The 16155-nt window shown below is 43.6% G+C and overlaps 1 protein-coding gene across 3 annotated transcripts in view; it reads left to right on the top strand.

Annotated features, from left to right (window-relative positions):
- ATG13 (autophagy related 13) overlaps positions 1-16155 on the top strand; it is a 33636-nt gene that overhangs the window by 4781 nt on the left and 12700 nt on the right. For all 3 annotated transcript variants that reach the window (XM_018562133.1, XM_018562131.1, XM_018562130.1), the window contains exons 2-9: positions 3872-3953; positions 5812-5892; positions 7140-7259; positions 8686-8732; positions 10263-10403; positions 11291-11331; positions 11757-11853; positions 12124-12222. In XM_018562133.1, coding sequence (XP_018417635.1) covers positions 3885-3953; positions 5812-5892; positions 7140-7259; positions 8686-8732; positions 10263-10403; positions 11291-11331; positions 11757-11853; positions 12124-12222 — 695 coding nt within the window. In that variant the 5' untranslated portion in view covers positions 3872-3884. The remainder of the gene's footprint in view (positions 1-3871; positions 3954-5811; positions 5893-7139; positions 7260-8685; positions 8733-10262; positions 10404-11290; positions 11332-11756; positions 11854-12123; positions 12223-16155) is intronic.

Raw genomic sequence — 16155 nt, 5'->3', positions numbered from 1 at the left:
TACCGAAAATAAGAGAAGTTCACCGTTTACATAAACTTTACCCTAACCCTAAGCTTTGACTTCCCTTGCTGTCTACATGCTGTCGATCACTGACTTAAACCGTACTGCCAGAGAGAGCGAGGCACTACTATTTATAAAAGGAGCTCAGCAATGTCATGCCAAGTATTTCTTCTAGTACAGTTTTCCTTTAATTCTCGTCATTATTATTGGCATCCCTGGCACATTCTTCCCAGCTTGTGTACTTTACCATTAGACGTGCTCAGTGAGGGAACACGGTGTTCCGTGTGACGAAGTATGCCAGGTCTCTGAGCCTTTCGTGTTCCTTCATGTTCTCTCTGCATGTCTTCAGTGTCTTAGGAGGTAGAAGCGCAGAGATTAATAAGGATTAATTAATTACTCCAGCACCCTCGGGGGAGTCCTCTCTGAGCTTATCATCAAATATGTAACTGAATATTTAGATTCCGCAGTGCCCGGGGGGGATGTTTTGCAAAACTGCTGAGCATGGCAAGGTTGGCTTCAAAAAGCTGAGCCTGGCATCAGTCGGCCCCATAGGAAGGATGGCAGGACATGTGCATGTAAGCTGTTGTCCCAGTGTGAGGTGCCCTAGTTAGCGCTTCTCCCTAAATATCACCTTCGGGCCATGTGTAGTGTTAATTAGCGGCCACAGAGCCTCTGTCATGATTTTAATTTATTATAATATACACGAATGTGCTGAGGTGGTCTTGGATGAGTTTCCTCAAATGAACGCAAAAGGATGATGGGAGATGTGAGGGCTGCCGATGCAGATTTGTTTTTAAAGGGGCATGCACGGGGGTATAATCCTGATCCTGGCTGTACGGTTTAGTGCTTCACTGCCCTGGAACAAGTACAGTTTTGGAATGTCTACTTTATTATTATTATTATACAGGATTTATATAGCGCCAACAGTTTGCGCAGCGCTTTACAATATAAGGAAGACATTACAATTCAAGACATGGTAAGGAGGGCCCTGAGATCTTACAATCTAGAAGAGAGGGGCAAGTGATACAAGAGGAGGTAGCTGTGTGGGAATGAATTGTTTGAGAATGTGATGGTTGAGCGTTTAGGTTGAGGTGGGATAGGCTTCCCTAAAGAGTTAATAGCCATATACTTGTTCTGGGTCAATCTTGCCAAGTAATTAGGATGCATTAAGTGGGTGGGTTGGAGTTGAACAATGAGGGCAGCCCCCCCCCCTAGCATATATATACACCACAGTGCTGTACAGAGAACACTGAGCCAGTCACATCAGTCTCTGTAAAGAGGAGCTTACACTAATGTCCCCCCCAGTCACGGGACCCGCTAGAAGCAGGGCTTAGTGACCCACCTGAGATCCCACACATACCCGAGAGTGATCCTGCAGAGCCCACCATAGATGCTGCACAGCCAATCTGATACTCCCAATGGTGGGCTCTGCAGGGGTTTCAGGTGGGCTGGACAGGGCTGCATCTCCCTCCCTCCTTCCCAGCTCCTCTTACCTGCTCACCTGGCCTCCTCTACTGCTGGACTGGCTGGAAGTGATGTGATGTCATTTCCGGCGGTCAGATCAAATGAAAAGCTGCGCCGATGGGGCCCCAGCCTGCTCCTATGCCTGTAAAGGTAATGCTGGGGCCTGGCGCTGCTACGGCCAGCCACCTCCTGCGCTGCGGGGGCATGGCCGCCTCCTCGCTCATCACCGGCGGCCTATACTCATGTAAGGGTCCCGGGCGGGCCCCTAAGGCTGTCTGGGCCCCTTACATGAGTATCGGCGGTACCCCCTCTGACGGCAGCCCTGTGAACAATCATATTGTGTCTGCGTATTGAACCCTACATTGGGGGTTCAGATGAATGTTCCATAAGGGAACAAGGGTCCAAGGCTGCTCTTCTCTTGGAGAAACTAATCCAATGTAGTTAGTGGTCTAGAAAAGTAGAATCAATGCAGTGGGGAAGATGCACCTAAAATAATGAATTCTACAACTTGATGGTGATCCAATATGATCCAATCTTTTATTGATATAACTAGAAAAACGACATCCAGCACATTTCAGAGGTTACAAACCCCCGTTCTTCAGGGATTAAAGTGATTATTAAAGTCAAAAGGTTTTTAAGCCATTTCAAATGCAGATGACATCACTTATGGACGCTGCTTCTTGATGTTTACAAGTTTTTAGCTTCCTGAAGAATCAGCTAGTCCCCTGAGCACTTACCCCGATATCCTGTTATAGCGTGGCTCCTTTCCCTTGCAGGGTCCTATGAAGCCACCCTTGTGTGTGCTAGTAAGCTGTGTGTGTTTTCACAAACACACAGACACTGGAAGACAAGACACTCCCCTGCTCCCTTTCTCCCTTTTCCAAGCCAGTAGATAGACAGCTCCTCCATACTGTGCTCTTCCTTGCGATCTTCTACTATAGACAGGAAGTTCAGGGAAGCCGAGCTGAGGGAGTTGGAGCTGTTCAGTAACCTGATAACTGCAAGCGCTTGGGTGAAGATATAAAGAAATACTTTGCTGGGCAATGTAGTTTTGTTTGATCTGAATTTATTCCAAAAGAAAAGTCTTAAGAGTATAATACTACTGTAAAGTAAACACTAACAAGGAACTTGTATGCCTCCTTTTTTTTCAGCTGTAATGACCCATTGACAACATAGTTTTGCACTAATGACACAGTACCAAAAAATACCTTGCGTGATGGTGGAGAAAAGTCATGCATGCATTACCGTGTGTTGCACTAGGCAGTGCATTGGGGTGCCATTCAGAATGAAGGGCAACGCACCAGGGCACCTACCATGTTCAATATGCCAATTGGACAATAAAAAGAGTAGCAGCATAAAAAAAGTAATTTCTCTGCTCTCCTGTAAGCACACTCAGTGTTAAACTGACAGCACTGTGCAATGAATGGCACCTGATTGCCGGCCTGTTTAGTTGCTTCTTTCCTGTGTTCCACTGTAAAAAGTATTACAGGAAGCTAATGTAAGAACAGATGTCAGGTACTTATACTACTATAAATTAAAGGAGAACTATGAGGTGAGTGCTTTTCACTCACCTCATAGTTCTAGCCGACCTGTGACAATGAGACTGTCACAGGTCGGCTCAGTAGATCGGGAAGTGAGCGAACACATACCGGCGTTCACTCACCTCTCGATCCTGTCACGGCTCTTTGCCGTGACAGGGGAGGGGCTGGATTCCCCCCTCCCCGATCCGCCAGCGCTGACTGGCGGAACGGACGGGGGAGGGTACAGCTGGCTCTGCCTCTAGATAGGCAGAGCCAGCTGTCAATCACGCAGCTGGGCGGATCCCGGCACAATTGTCGGGATCCGCTTCAGCTGCGGCGTCTCAGTATACCGCGAGATACAGCGCGCGGTATACTGAGCCTAGGGTGACGGGAGGACGCTAGTTTGTGTCCTCCCGTTACCCTAAGGAGAACTATGGGGAAAAGCCTTAACCCCATAGTTCTCTTAACTTTTAATGGATAAATCTGAATGAAAGAGTGTTTGTTTTTTGTTTTTATTTGTATTTGTCCTGAGTTTAGCTTTACAATTGAGTCCTGACTCCCTTCGCAGCTGAACATATCCTTGGAGAGCCTGTTACACTTTTCAAATTCTCTATGATGAAACGCAACATGAGAGCTGTGCATTGAGGCCGAGATGTAACATCATTAAGCCTTAAAATTGAGGTTTATTCCCAGAATAATCAATTGTTACTGATTCCAGCTATTAATACTTGTAGTGTATGCCAGGGAAAGGATATCCCTGATTTGGTAATATTGGTTCGGGTTTCCTTCCTCTTATGCACCAACCTTAGATTTGTGTTCTATGAGCTTTTTCACGCATCAATAATTGTCTCCCTGTTGTCCGGCTAACTGTGTCTTCTCATGTTCAGTCCTACAGACACGATGGACTCAAACCTCAGCCCACAGGACCGGAAGGACTTAGACAAGTTTGTCAAATTCTTTGCTTTAAAGGTAAATGTAAAATAACCTGCAACATGTGTATTCTTTGAGTTGTGATTTTCATGTTTTAGGATTAAAGGATGGGTTAAAGTGGTACAAAAAGGTGCACTAATCCTTTTTGCCCCTGTGTCCTAAGCTAACGAATCTCAACCCCCCTCCCCCCCCCCCTCACATTTGCATTCTTATCGAGATCTGATGACCACAGCCTCTGTTTATTTTCATCCAGCGCCGCAAGTCCTTTCTTTCTTGACAGCACCTGCACGTTACAGCCACATATACTTCTATGAAGCTGTCTCTTGAGCATGGAGGTGAAGGTAAACCCACCCTATAGCGTGCCTATGGGGCATCAATGCACAGGTGCGACCAGAAGAGCAAGGACATGCAACGCTGGATGTAAACAATCCCCAGAGGCCACGGCCATCGAATGTCGGTAAGTAAGCATCTGTGGAGGGGAAGGGTGGGATTGGTTAGCTCATGGCATAAGGCCAAATAGGATATGTTGGTAAAGCATGTGGCACCTGCATGTTACAGCCCTGTAGACTTCTATGAAGCCGTCTCTCAAGCCTGGAGGTGAAGGTAAACTAGCCCCATAGCCTGCCTATGGGGCACCAATGCACAAGTGAGACCAGAAGAGAGGGGTTGCGGCACTGGGTGTAAACAACCCCCAGAGGCCAAGGCAATCGGATCTTGGTCAGTAGGCATCTGTGGAAGGGGAAGGTGGGATAGGTTAGCTCATGGCATAGGGGCAAATAGGATATGTTGGTCAAATATGTGGCACCTGCATGTTACAGCCCTGTAGACTTCTATGAAGCGGTCTCTCAAGACTGGAGGTGAAGGTAAACCAGCTCCATAGCCAGCCTGTGGGGCATCCATACACAAGTGAGGCCAGAAGAGAGAGGGGTTGCGGCGCCAGATGTTCCGAGTCCCCAGAGGACAAGGCCATTGGATCTTGGTCAGTAGGTATATGTGGAGGGGGAGCATGGGATAAGTTAGCTCATGGCATAGGGACAAATAAAATATGTTGGTCAAACGTGTGAGATTTTCAGTCCATTTCCACAATTTTTGAGCCACTGGAATTTGACAATGCCATTGCTAATAATCACTAGAAACTAAGCAGTCAGTTGTGAAGCTGAAACTGGGCAATTTATTGACGGCTTCAATGCAGTTTTTTGAAAGCGCAAATTGAAATGGATAGGACTCTAGGAAAAAAAAACCTAGTAATTTACCGGTAGTTGATGGTGATCAGATTTTACCTTTGCATTCAATCAGTGCAATTTCAATCCGGTCTCCATGGTGGTTGGTGAAAACTGCTATTGATATATGAAATTACCACATGTGTACCCATCAAATTAGGTTGGTTGCCTTGACCTGCTCTTTTGTATTCACCTTGGAAATTTCCATGTGTGGTCAGTACAAGGCTAGCCATGGACATGCGATGGTGATGGAAAATTCTATCTTACTATAAAAGCTTTTAATAACTATTCCTGATTGTGCGTTTCTGCTGTGACTGGACATGCCTGGCAGCAGTCTAATCTCATAGAAAGTGGTGGTTGTGTAGGAACCACGGTGTACATATGCACAAGGTTCCTCAATATGTTTCCTTTGCCTGTACCATACATTGCTCATCCCTTGTCTATGAGCAACCTAACACTAATTGCACTTTGGTATAAATAAAAGGCTGCTTTGCCCATTTCCAAGTGGAATTCATTGTGGGTGGGAGTAGTTGTGTAGTCTGCCCTGAACTGATGTTTGATGTGTACTAGCTCAGAGGGGGAAATTATGAACTTAAAAAAAACCTCCTGCACAGTAATGTCACACACAGTTTTATTCCGGAGCTTATGACTCATTTATAACTTTTTTCATTCCACAGGCTGTCCAGGTGATTGTACAAGCACGACTGGGGGACAAGATATGTACCCGCTCTTCGTCCTCTCCAACAGGCTCAGACTGGGTAAGTCCTTTTCAAATACTGGAGAAAAGGGTGTGTGTGTGTGTGTGTGTGTGTGTGTGTATATATGTATATAGTGAGATTTAGCTTTCAATAGTAGCACATTAATGACGGAGTCCACTCGCTTACTGCTGGCACTTTTTTCTTTCCTCTGACACTCTGGGTTGTGAGGCGGGCCTGTGGGAATGCTGAGTAGCCCATATTTCATGAGAGGAAGCTGCAGCACAGTGGAGGGTTGTTTTATTGTGAAATTTGGGCTACTCCACATTCTTTGAGGTCTGGTGGCCGGAAGTAGGACAATGTCACCCTCATCTAGACTTTGTCAGGGAAAGGTTTTTCTGCCCATAGGTATTTTTAAATAAGAGGACTGTGCCACTGAGGTGAAAGGTCTGCTTTAATATGACGTGCAGTATTATTTGTTATGTCGGTATTTAGTTTGCATGCCTTTTGGGCTCATGTACATACGTGCTGTATTCCTACATTTGACACGTGTTGGAAACACAAGTCAGATGCAGCTTAGTGAATTTCCATGTACACAGCAGTTCAGAGGCTGCAATTGACTTGTTTTGCATTGCGATGTATTTCTTCGGGTGCAGCATGTTCCAATAGGGAGTCCTTCACACAGACATAGAGGTCCATGTACCTTAAAAAAAATGGACTGATTCCTGCACCTAGGAGCCATAAGTGTTGTGTACAGACCCCCTGTACAAATCAATGAGAGATTGCTGCCATATGCTGGTAAACACTGCTCCGAGTGTATACTTGTGTACGGGTAAGGATGTACTTCCCTGAACTGCAGTAATAGCAGCTCAAATGAAACCTTTTCTTGTCATATTCTGTTTTTGACAAGAGGGCCTGTTTTTGACAGCATGAGCTCTTCTAGCAAAAGTGGACAAATTAGCATGGAATTCATGAGCCAGTCTGTCCAATCCAGGAGTAGTCATGATTTTCTTTTTTCAGTAGTTCACTTCATTGACAACAACTAGAGAAAACCTCTAAAGTCGGGCGCCAGATGTTTATTTTAAGAAGCATTGGCTACCCGGCTTCTGGAATTTGTCCAATCCAGCCTTTGTAGTAATAATTTGTTTGTTTGTTTTTTGATTTTTTTTTTTAGGATGACATTCTTAAAGTATTTTTAAATTACACTTTTTGTTAGAAAAGCGCTTGTATAGATAATAGACTATCGGATACTTTTCTGGTACTGATAATGTTTTTTCAGCATTTAGAAGTTAAACATTTACCTCTTGCAGTTTAACTTGGCAATCAAGGACATCCCTGAGGTTACCCAGGAAGCCAAGAAAGCCCTCTCTGGTCAACTGCCTGCAGTTGGACGTTCCATGTGTGTGGAAATCTCTTTGAAGACCTCGGAGGTATATTATGTATATGACTGCTGCTATGAGTTTTTTAAGTACTAAAAGTGTAATTCCACGTTTTAGTTAAAGAAAAGAAAAATCATTCCACGTCAAGCATTCTTCATTGGGCTCTTATCTCCTGCTGTTAAGTCTACAGCTGGGTACACACCGATAGATTTTTTTCGTTCAGTCTCTGAGGCTGAAGAATAAATATATCTTATAGATTTCTCAATCTGTGTGGCTGGACAAATCTCCCGATGTGTCTTTTGTATTCTGACAGCGGCGCCGGTCGCTGTCAGAATACCTGAACTGTGCTTGCAGCTGACTGCCGACCCGGCCATTTTCAAACATGTCCCTTCAACAAAAGTCAATCTGACAATTGACTTTTGTCGAGGAGATGGTTACCCACCAATTGGCAGAAATTCAATCTGTGTGTACCCAGCTTAAAGCTCACATGTGCATGCCATTCATTTCCGGTGGGCTAAGGTGGCTGCTATAGTCACATGATCAGTCCCAGTGTTGTAATGAGAGGCAAACTGTGAGGAACAGCATTGGTCAGCACACACTGCACACCAGGGATGCAGGTTTACTTTAAAGCAGACCTTGCACTGTAGAGAAAGTGTTAAAAGTATATATTTTACTGCTAAATACCTTTTGAAGCCTCTGCTGTAGTTCACTATTCCCTCTTCCGTTTTAGAGCTGACACAGCAATGTTTTTTGGGTTCGAGTGCAGCTGGTCTGCTGACACTTTGGGGTTCATGTATAAAAGTTCCACTGGGCTTGTAGCCGGGCGTATGCTATTGTGTGCAGCACTAGCTCCCCTAGATGGGAATGACGAGTATAAGTATTTCCTATACTCTCCAGTGCCATGTAGGGGCACTAATGCCATGCAAACTTTTTTTTTTAAATACACCCCCTTGTATATGTAGTGTGTAACGCACCATTCAGGATATTTGGGGGACAAGTTTGAAAGAAATATACAGAGAGATAAAATCCGAGGAAACAATAAAGAACGAAGCAAATAGAAAAGGAAGCATATTGGGATCAATAGGAGGAGAGGTTGAAAGCTAAACTCCAGCCAAACAGCTAATCACACACACCAATTTAGACAGGAGCCAAAAAACCTATCGGCATGTCTTTGGAGTGTGTGAGGAAACCATGTTACCTTGAATAAGCCCACACAGGTACAGAGAGAATTATGCAACCTCCATGCAGATTGCGTCCGGGCTGGGAATCAAACTGAGGACCCCAGTGCTGCAAGGCAGCAGTGCCAACAATGGAGTCACTATGATTTCTGTTTTAATGGTGATGTACAATTTGCTTCCCTCCAGCCCCCGAAGAAATACAGGTCCCTGTATTGTGGGGCTTATCTTCAACATTAACAGGGATCCTGCATATGACTTCTGCTGAAATATTATTGATAATAATTCTCCATATGTTGCAGGGTGATTCCATGGAGCTTGAAGTGTGGTGTCTGGAAATGAATGAAAAGTTAGTGACATTTTTTTTCTTCTTCTGGGAAATGAAAACATTTGACATTGAAGACATTTTGTTTTAGAGTGACCTTTCAATGTATTATTGCATTGTGCTTTGTGTCTTGTGCATACCATCCTCCAGTATCTCTGTAGAATACATCTGAAATGTCATCTTTGATGACTAAGAATTGTAGATTCTGGGCCGTGTTCTAAGGAAAATCTCTGAAGGTAGCACACTCAATCGCTTGATCTCGCCGTCACTGACAGCTTCTGGTCACAGACTGACCATCAGAAGCTGGTAGCACAGGCTCCTGATCACATAATCACTGTAACAGTGAGGACCCGTTCACACCATCCAATGTGTTTATCACACAGTCCCATGGCATGAAAGCACTGGATCGCATAATCAAAGCCTCCCTGTGTTCTGGGGTGGTAGGGGGCGTAGTGGTGCCATTCATTTCAGTGGCACCGCAGACATGTCTCCCGCCCGCAGTGCAATCACCTGCCCCAGAGCGCGAGCTACCGCAATACCCTGTGCAAGTGATCCAGTGCATTCATGCCACGGGACTGCGCAATGAACGCACTGGATCATTTGAACGGGCCTTTAAGGCTACTTTCATGTGGCTGCTGTCTGTTCTGATCTGCAGGCGATCCATGCACAGATGCTGATAGGTGCAGTACGGAACAGATGTCACTAAATTTACGATGGAGGAAAAAACTTAGCTGACCGGACCCATGTTAGATTTACTGTATGAGCAGTCGGCTGTAAGCAGACATGTGTCAGTTTACATCCCATTACCTCCAAACCCGTCCCGTTCAGGTGTGCCAAACGGAACTCCATTCCGTTTTTTTATTTTCCATTCCCCAGGCAATCGGCCAAGAGACTCTAATCCACTGAATCCAAAATTTACAAATATTGACTGTAGTTGCATGAATCCAGATGAAAATGAAATCATTTGGGATTTGTGAGGCAAGCATGTAAATTCCTTCAGAGGAATTGCCAAAGTTTTACCTGGACCAAAAATCTAGTTATAGAGTTCATCGGTTAGCCCTCGTTCACACCTGAGCGTTTTGTAGCGCGTTCTACGCTCGACGAACGCTCTACAAAACGCTCAAAAATATAAATCCCATTGTATTCAATGGTCTCGTTCCCACCTTGGCGTATTTCCGCCCGTCCCTAACGCGCTACAAAACGGCCCACGCCTGAAAAGGTCCAGGTACTACTTTGGGCCGTTTTGTTGCGTGTTTCCATTGGGATACCGCCAAGTAGCCTTCGGAAACGCACGACAGTCGCGAATCGCGGTAAAAAAACGCGCGACGGTCGCGCATATGCAATACGCCTAGGTGTGAACGAGACCTTACACCATCTGCTGGTGAGAACACAGTACAACCATGTCAAAATCTTTATCCAGCAGTTTCAGTGGCTGGATTTCTACCAGCATGACGTTTATGTGGTGTATTTTTACAGATGTCATGTGCCAGTTTCTATTTGCTATGACCCCTCTCTATGGTTTTTATGACTTATTGGAGTTTATTTGTATTTTAGATGTGACCGGGATATAAAGGTCTCCTATACTGTGTATAACCGGCTGTCGCTGCTACTGAAATCCTTACTGGCGGTCACCAGGGTAACGCCAGCCTATAGGCTGTCCAGGAAGCAGGGGCATGAATATGTGATTCTCTACAGGTATGTACATCAGCCTAGAGATGGGCTTAGGGCCTATTCACACCTATGCATTTTTCCCCCTTGAAGCGTTTTTCATTGAAATCCTTAGAAGCTTATCAAAATGTATGTCAACAAGAGTTGAGGCGCATTAAAGTGGACCTTTACCCCCCTTGACTAAAAATCACATAAGCATACAGCTCTGCATGCTGATATGAAATCATCTTACATTCATTAGCTAAACCTTTTTTATTTTACGTGCAACTTCTTTCTTTCTACTTCCTGGTCCACTTTGGCACAAATGATGTAATGGTGCCCAATTGCATCCTGGGAAGGTTATATCAGCAGAGCATTGCTGGGAAATCTCATCTGTAATGTCAAAGGTCTCAGGGAAAGGCATTTTCCTCCCCTGAGATGATGTGTATGGTCACATGTCCTAGTCACATTTGTCAGCGTTCCAGGAAGTAAAAGAAAATCTAGTAATCTGCCCTTAGTTAAAATGGCCACTGTCAGAAGCCTGAGAAAGAAAAGTAAGGTATGCAAAAAATAAAAAGCCGGCAATTATCTAGAAGTATGTGTCCGTAGATTGTCATTACTAAACATTTCTAAAAAAGCCTTTGTTGTCATTTTGAAGATATGGGTAAAGTTCCTCTTTAACATGCGTTGTCACATGTTTTAATGCGCATAACAATGCATGACACCTTGTTTTCCTAATTTGACTCTGTAGCATACTGGGAAAGCCACACCCTCCCAACCCCATGACCGGAGAATGCTGCATTACAGCTTTAAGGGTCTTTTTATTTACAGTCATGTAAAGGAATGTGTGTTTGCAGCTAGCATTCACATGTATGAGTATTAAGGGTAATTGTATGCAGATATTAATATTTTCTGCTCTATTTTTGTCTTTGCAGGATATATTTTGGAGATGTTCAGCTTTTGGGTCTTAAAGAAGGTAAAATATAACATTTTATGTTGACCATCCCTAGGAATGACTGAACTGTCATATAATATTCTCACTGTCTATTATAATTACACTTTAATCTAAGCTCAAGATTTATTCCAATGTGCACACTAGTAGTCAGAGATTGCTTGATGGGCCAAAGCCATACTAGATCCAGATTTGGATTTTTTGTTTGTGTTCTATTCTTTTTTGTTTTTTACATATAGCTGCACTTGAGTTTATATCTATTCCTCTTAAAACTGAAGTAAGAAAGGATTCTAATAGTACTAGGATTGCAGTGGTTTCTATGAGTGCTTCTAAATCCTTTCTGTCTTTGACTCTATCATTGATTCTAGGAGATACAGGAAGTACTAATACCTTTGTGGATGAGTGTTTAGAAAATATCTTTCTTATTTTGACCCCATACTTTATTCTAGGCTTTCAGGCGGTACGTGTTGGAACAGTGGGGACCCCTATAGGGACGCTTACCCTGACCTGTGCCTACAGAACTAACCTGGCTTTCATGTCTACTCGGTAAGCCTTGTCTTCCTCTGATATGAGTGCCCATACCAAAAGATCAGTGTTTTCTGTGTACACTCACACCCTCCTACGGATAAATCCAGAGCAGTGTCACATGACAAAGGAGCTGGCAATCCTCCACAGTGCTCCTTGCAGGCTCTTTGCCTGCTGCCTTTGTCATATGCGCTTTTCCCACCTCTCTCCTGCCGTGGTGGGATTAGGTGATCTATAGGACTGCGGGGACAGGCAACTAAATAACATATCAATGTGTTTATTGCATTTCAGGCAGTTTGAAAGGACTCAGCCCATCATGGGGATTATTATTGATCACTTTGTTGACCGACCTTTCCCCAGCACCTCACACATGCATCCCTGCAACTACAGGTGAGGACACAGGTAGCATGCACACGGATCACCTACAAGCACAGAGGTCCCCAGCCTAAAAGGCCTTTTCTGCAGAAATCCCACAGACAAAAATACACAATGCCTTGGAACACAAGAGGCTTTTTTTTTACATATTCAGTAAGTTACATTTTTGAAGGGTGACATTTAAAGAGAAACTGTACTGAGTACTTTGGGGCTGCCAATGCTCACCTTAAATGCTAGAATCCTTGCTGTCTCTGGCTTCATTATGTTGAGTCACTGACCTGGATCAAGCATAAAGCACAGTGAAGTGAGAAACTGCTTACTAGTTGCATGTCAGTGAATGAGGAGGCACTGAAGACATTGGATTAGCAAGACCACCATGCAAGCAGCATTTTCCCAAGGAAAGAAAGCTATTCTTTATGCTATCCTATTTAAAATGACCTGTGCATAGTGGCCGTCTTAAATTCTTTGTCTTCATTTCTCATATCACAGCTCTCTGGCAGTCCCTAGATAGCAGCTGTGCAAATATGTGTAACAAGCAACATCACTTTCAGAGATCTGATATCTGTGAAGTCTCCCCAGAACAATGGCATTTTCTCTACATCTCCATTTGAAATTATTGTAGTAACTGGAGAAGCCAGTAGAAAAAACTACTGAGAGCTGCAGAGTGAAAACTGTAGATGTAAATTGTTGTGAGACTTTATTTTTCCATTAATTTACCTCTCATCGCTTCTGAAATTCTTACTTATGTGAGAATGACATCCTAGCCACCCTCAGCCTCCAGGGATACTGTCACACATCCCAGGTGCCTCGGTTGCTTTACAGTGCTTGCGCACTATATGTCATCAGGGGGGTGGCTGTCTCCTCTTGGTTCTTTCAGCTGACGGGCATGTGCCATGTCATGTCATCAGGGGGCCAGGTGCAAGAACCCAGATGCGATAGCCGCCCCCCATGACATAAATAAAGAAAATGACTGCAGCAGGGCAACACGGGAGTCGTTGGAGATGCGAGTATGTATTTTGAACATAACTCATTGAACAAGGTAAGGTAAGAGAAAACCTGCAGTTCAGCTGTCCAGCTTTTCCCAGCAGCTTCAAGGCTACCACTGCCATAGAGCTCTATTGTTGTTAAACCACCCTTGGAATCCCTCTACTTTTAAATGGATTTCCAAGCCTGGATTGTACCCACACATCACAACCTGCTTTGCTGGCTATCTAAAAGTGGGTTGTGTAACCCAAAGAAAAACAAGCAACCCTGTTCAATGATGGAAGCCGTCAGCTGATAAAATAGCTGGTCAGTAAGGGATCTGATTAGAACACCCCTGCCGTTCAGCAGCAGAGAAGTGTTTAGAATTTCCAGTTCCTCCTGAAATGAAATACCAATTTAGTTTAATGAGGCAAAGTGTAAATGTCACACTTCAAAAATATGCTAAAACTTCTATAATAATGAGATAAAACAGTGGGCACATTGTCTACATTTTACCATCTTCCTTCTTTCCAGTGTTATGTCTTCTGCAAAGTGTCAAGGCCTCTTTTATATTGTATTTTATATGCACAAAATACAACAGGCATAATTATATGCTCCTAAATTTAGCTGAGGAAGATCTTTTTTGTGTTCTGGACCATCATTCATGCTAATCCCTTTTTATTAGGAGCTCTAACAGCTCTGACTACCGGCCTCTGTAATGTCAGTGACTCCTTGTGATTTGTCACCATGCTGTCTTATGAATGTTTAGAAACAAATGGCTGCTTTCACTGCTGCAGGTGATAGGTTAATATTTTATAAAGACTGTTAGCCCAACTCCAGCCAAATCGTTTCAGTTTTAGATGGTGAGGAAATTTAGAACCCCTGTTGTGATTTTTTTATTGTTGCCTGTGTCCCTTCCTTTTCTGTCCTGATCACAGGGGCTCAGAGGAACAGGAATTGATGGAAAATCTCTCCAAAGTGACAAACACTTTTTTTTAAAAAGTAGTGAAGGATTATAACCTGTCTTTTTTTGTTTTTTGGACTGTGCGGTCCTGGTAACACATACTACTTCCATTTTTCATCCTGGTGTCACATGGACAGGAAGTAGAAGATTTCCCCAGTGGCATCAGAGACGGGAGTAAAAACCTGACTGAAGTTCTAATGATTTCCTACGCTATCCAAAACTACATTTTACAGGTTTTGGCTGAAGTTGGGCTTTTAATACCAAAATCCGGTTCCTCACCTGAAGTATTGTGGGATTATTATTGATTTTCTCACCGGGTTGTTCCCACAGCTGGACCAGCATATTTACTGCTTTTGCAATTTGTGAAAGGGACTGTCCTTTTCCGGAGTACATTTTAATGTAAAATTGGCTTAATAAGGTAAGAAATGTTTATAAAAAAACATTTCTTACCTTTAAAAAACTGAGCATTTTCTGCGTTGTCAACTACTGCTAAGACGTTACCTGAGAATGAACTGGAAATTACTATTTTCTAACTAAAAACAAACAAGTGTTTCCTTCAAGTAGACATCTGATATCTCTGCTTCTGTAAAACTTTCTTCACACACAATTACTAACGCTCTCTGTCCCTGCTTTTACAATACAGGTATCAAAGCACCATAAGTTTATATTAAGTTCCATAACTATTTTGATGTTACCTACAGGTCAGAGGATAAAGCCATTGAATTTTGGGGGTTCACAGCTTCCCCTTCATCAGGGTTTGATTGCTGGCAGTGATTGGGGTTTACTGAACAGCAGTTGTATAAAACTAGGATTAGAGTAAATGCCGGTCACCACCCAGGCAGCTGCTTTTTACAATGTAATATTCAGTTTGAGCTGCAGAGAATAATATGCTTTCTCAGCTCTCTGGAAATGATGGGATTCTTCATATTGAGTGTGGTCATGCTTCAGGAAACACGCAATGAAACACTCAGCTGTGAATGGGAATATCATGCAAAAGTAATTGCAGTAAGTGCTGCAAAAGGGGCCCAAACCAAGTACTGAGTACATATGCATGCTTGTACTTTTCAGAGGTCCGATATTGTTCTATGTACAATCCTTGTTTTATTGATTGCATGTAATCTACTTTTTTGAAGTTGTGGATTTGGGGTTCTTGGGGTTTTCATGAGCTGTAAGCCATAATCATCACAATTATGACAAATCACGGCTTGAACTATCTTGCTTTGCATGTAATGAGTCTCTCTCATATATTAGTTTCACCTTTTAAGTTGCATTAGTGAAATAAATGAACTTTGCACGATATTCTAATTATTCGAGTTTCACCTGTATGTGTCGGTCTGTGCAACCTTTTTTCACACTAGTGTGATTGCACAGGTAAAGACTGTGGACATTATGGCCAGGTGATCACACGTACATACATACATGGGCATTCAGGAAGCCGAGCAGCATGTCATTACCTGCGCCCAACTTCTTAATTGCCCGGGAAGCCGGCTCCATGCTGTTTGGTCTGCTCCATGCTGATTGGCTGGGAAGCCGGCTACCTGGCCAGTCAGCTTTGAGCCGGCCAAACAGCATGGAGGTGGCTTTCCGGCCAATCAGGAAGCCGGGCTGCGAGTCATTACCAATGGCCCGACTTCCTGATTCGCCAGGAAACCGCCTCCATGTTCATTCCCAGCAGGAAATCTCCCTCTGACCGGAAGTTCCGGTATCGGGATAAGTATCAAGCATTTGAGTGAGAACGAGTACTCGCCCAAATACTTGGTATCGGCACCTATACTAGTATCGGTGCATCCCTATATATATCTATAGATAGATATAGATATATATCTATATCTATCTATAGATATAGATAGATGGATATAGATATAGATAGATATAGAGGGAGAGAGAGAGAGTCAGTCCCGGGGTAGACACATCATTCTCTTAGTAAAGTAAATTCCCAGGTGTTAACTGAACTAAAAACTGATCCTTGCAGTGATCCTCCCTCCACACTACAAGGGTTAGTTGCTAGTTGTGGTCTAAAG

This window comes from Nanorana parkeri, unplaced genomic scaffold (assembly GCF_000935625.1).
Source record: "Nanorana parkeri isolate BGI_ZX_2015 unplaced genomic scaffold, ASM93562v1 scaffold562, whole genome shotgun sequence".
NCBI lineage: Eukaryota > Metazoa > Chordata > Amphibia > Anura > Dicroglossidae > Nanorana > Nanorana parkeri.
This window is presented reverse-complemented; position numbering and strand designations above follow the sequence as displayed.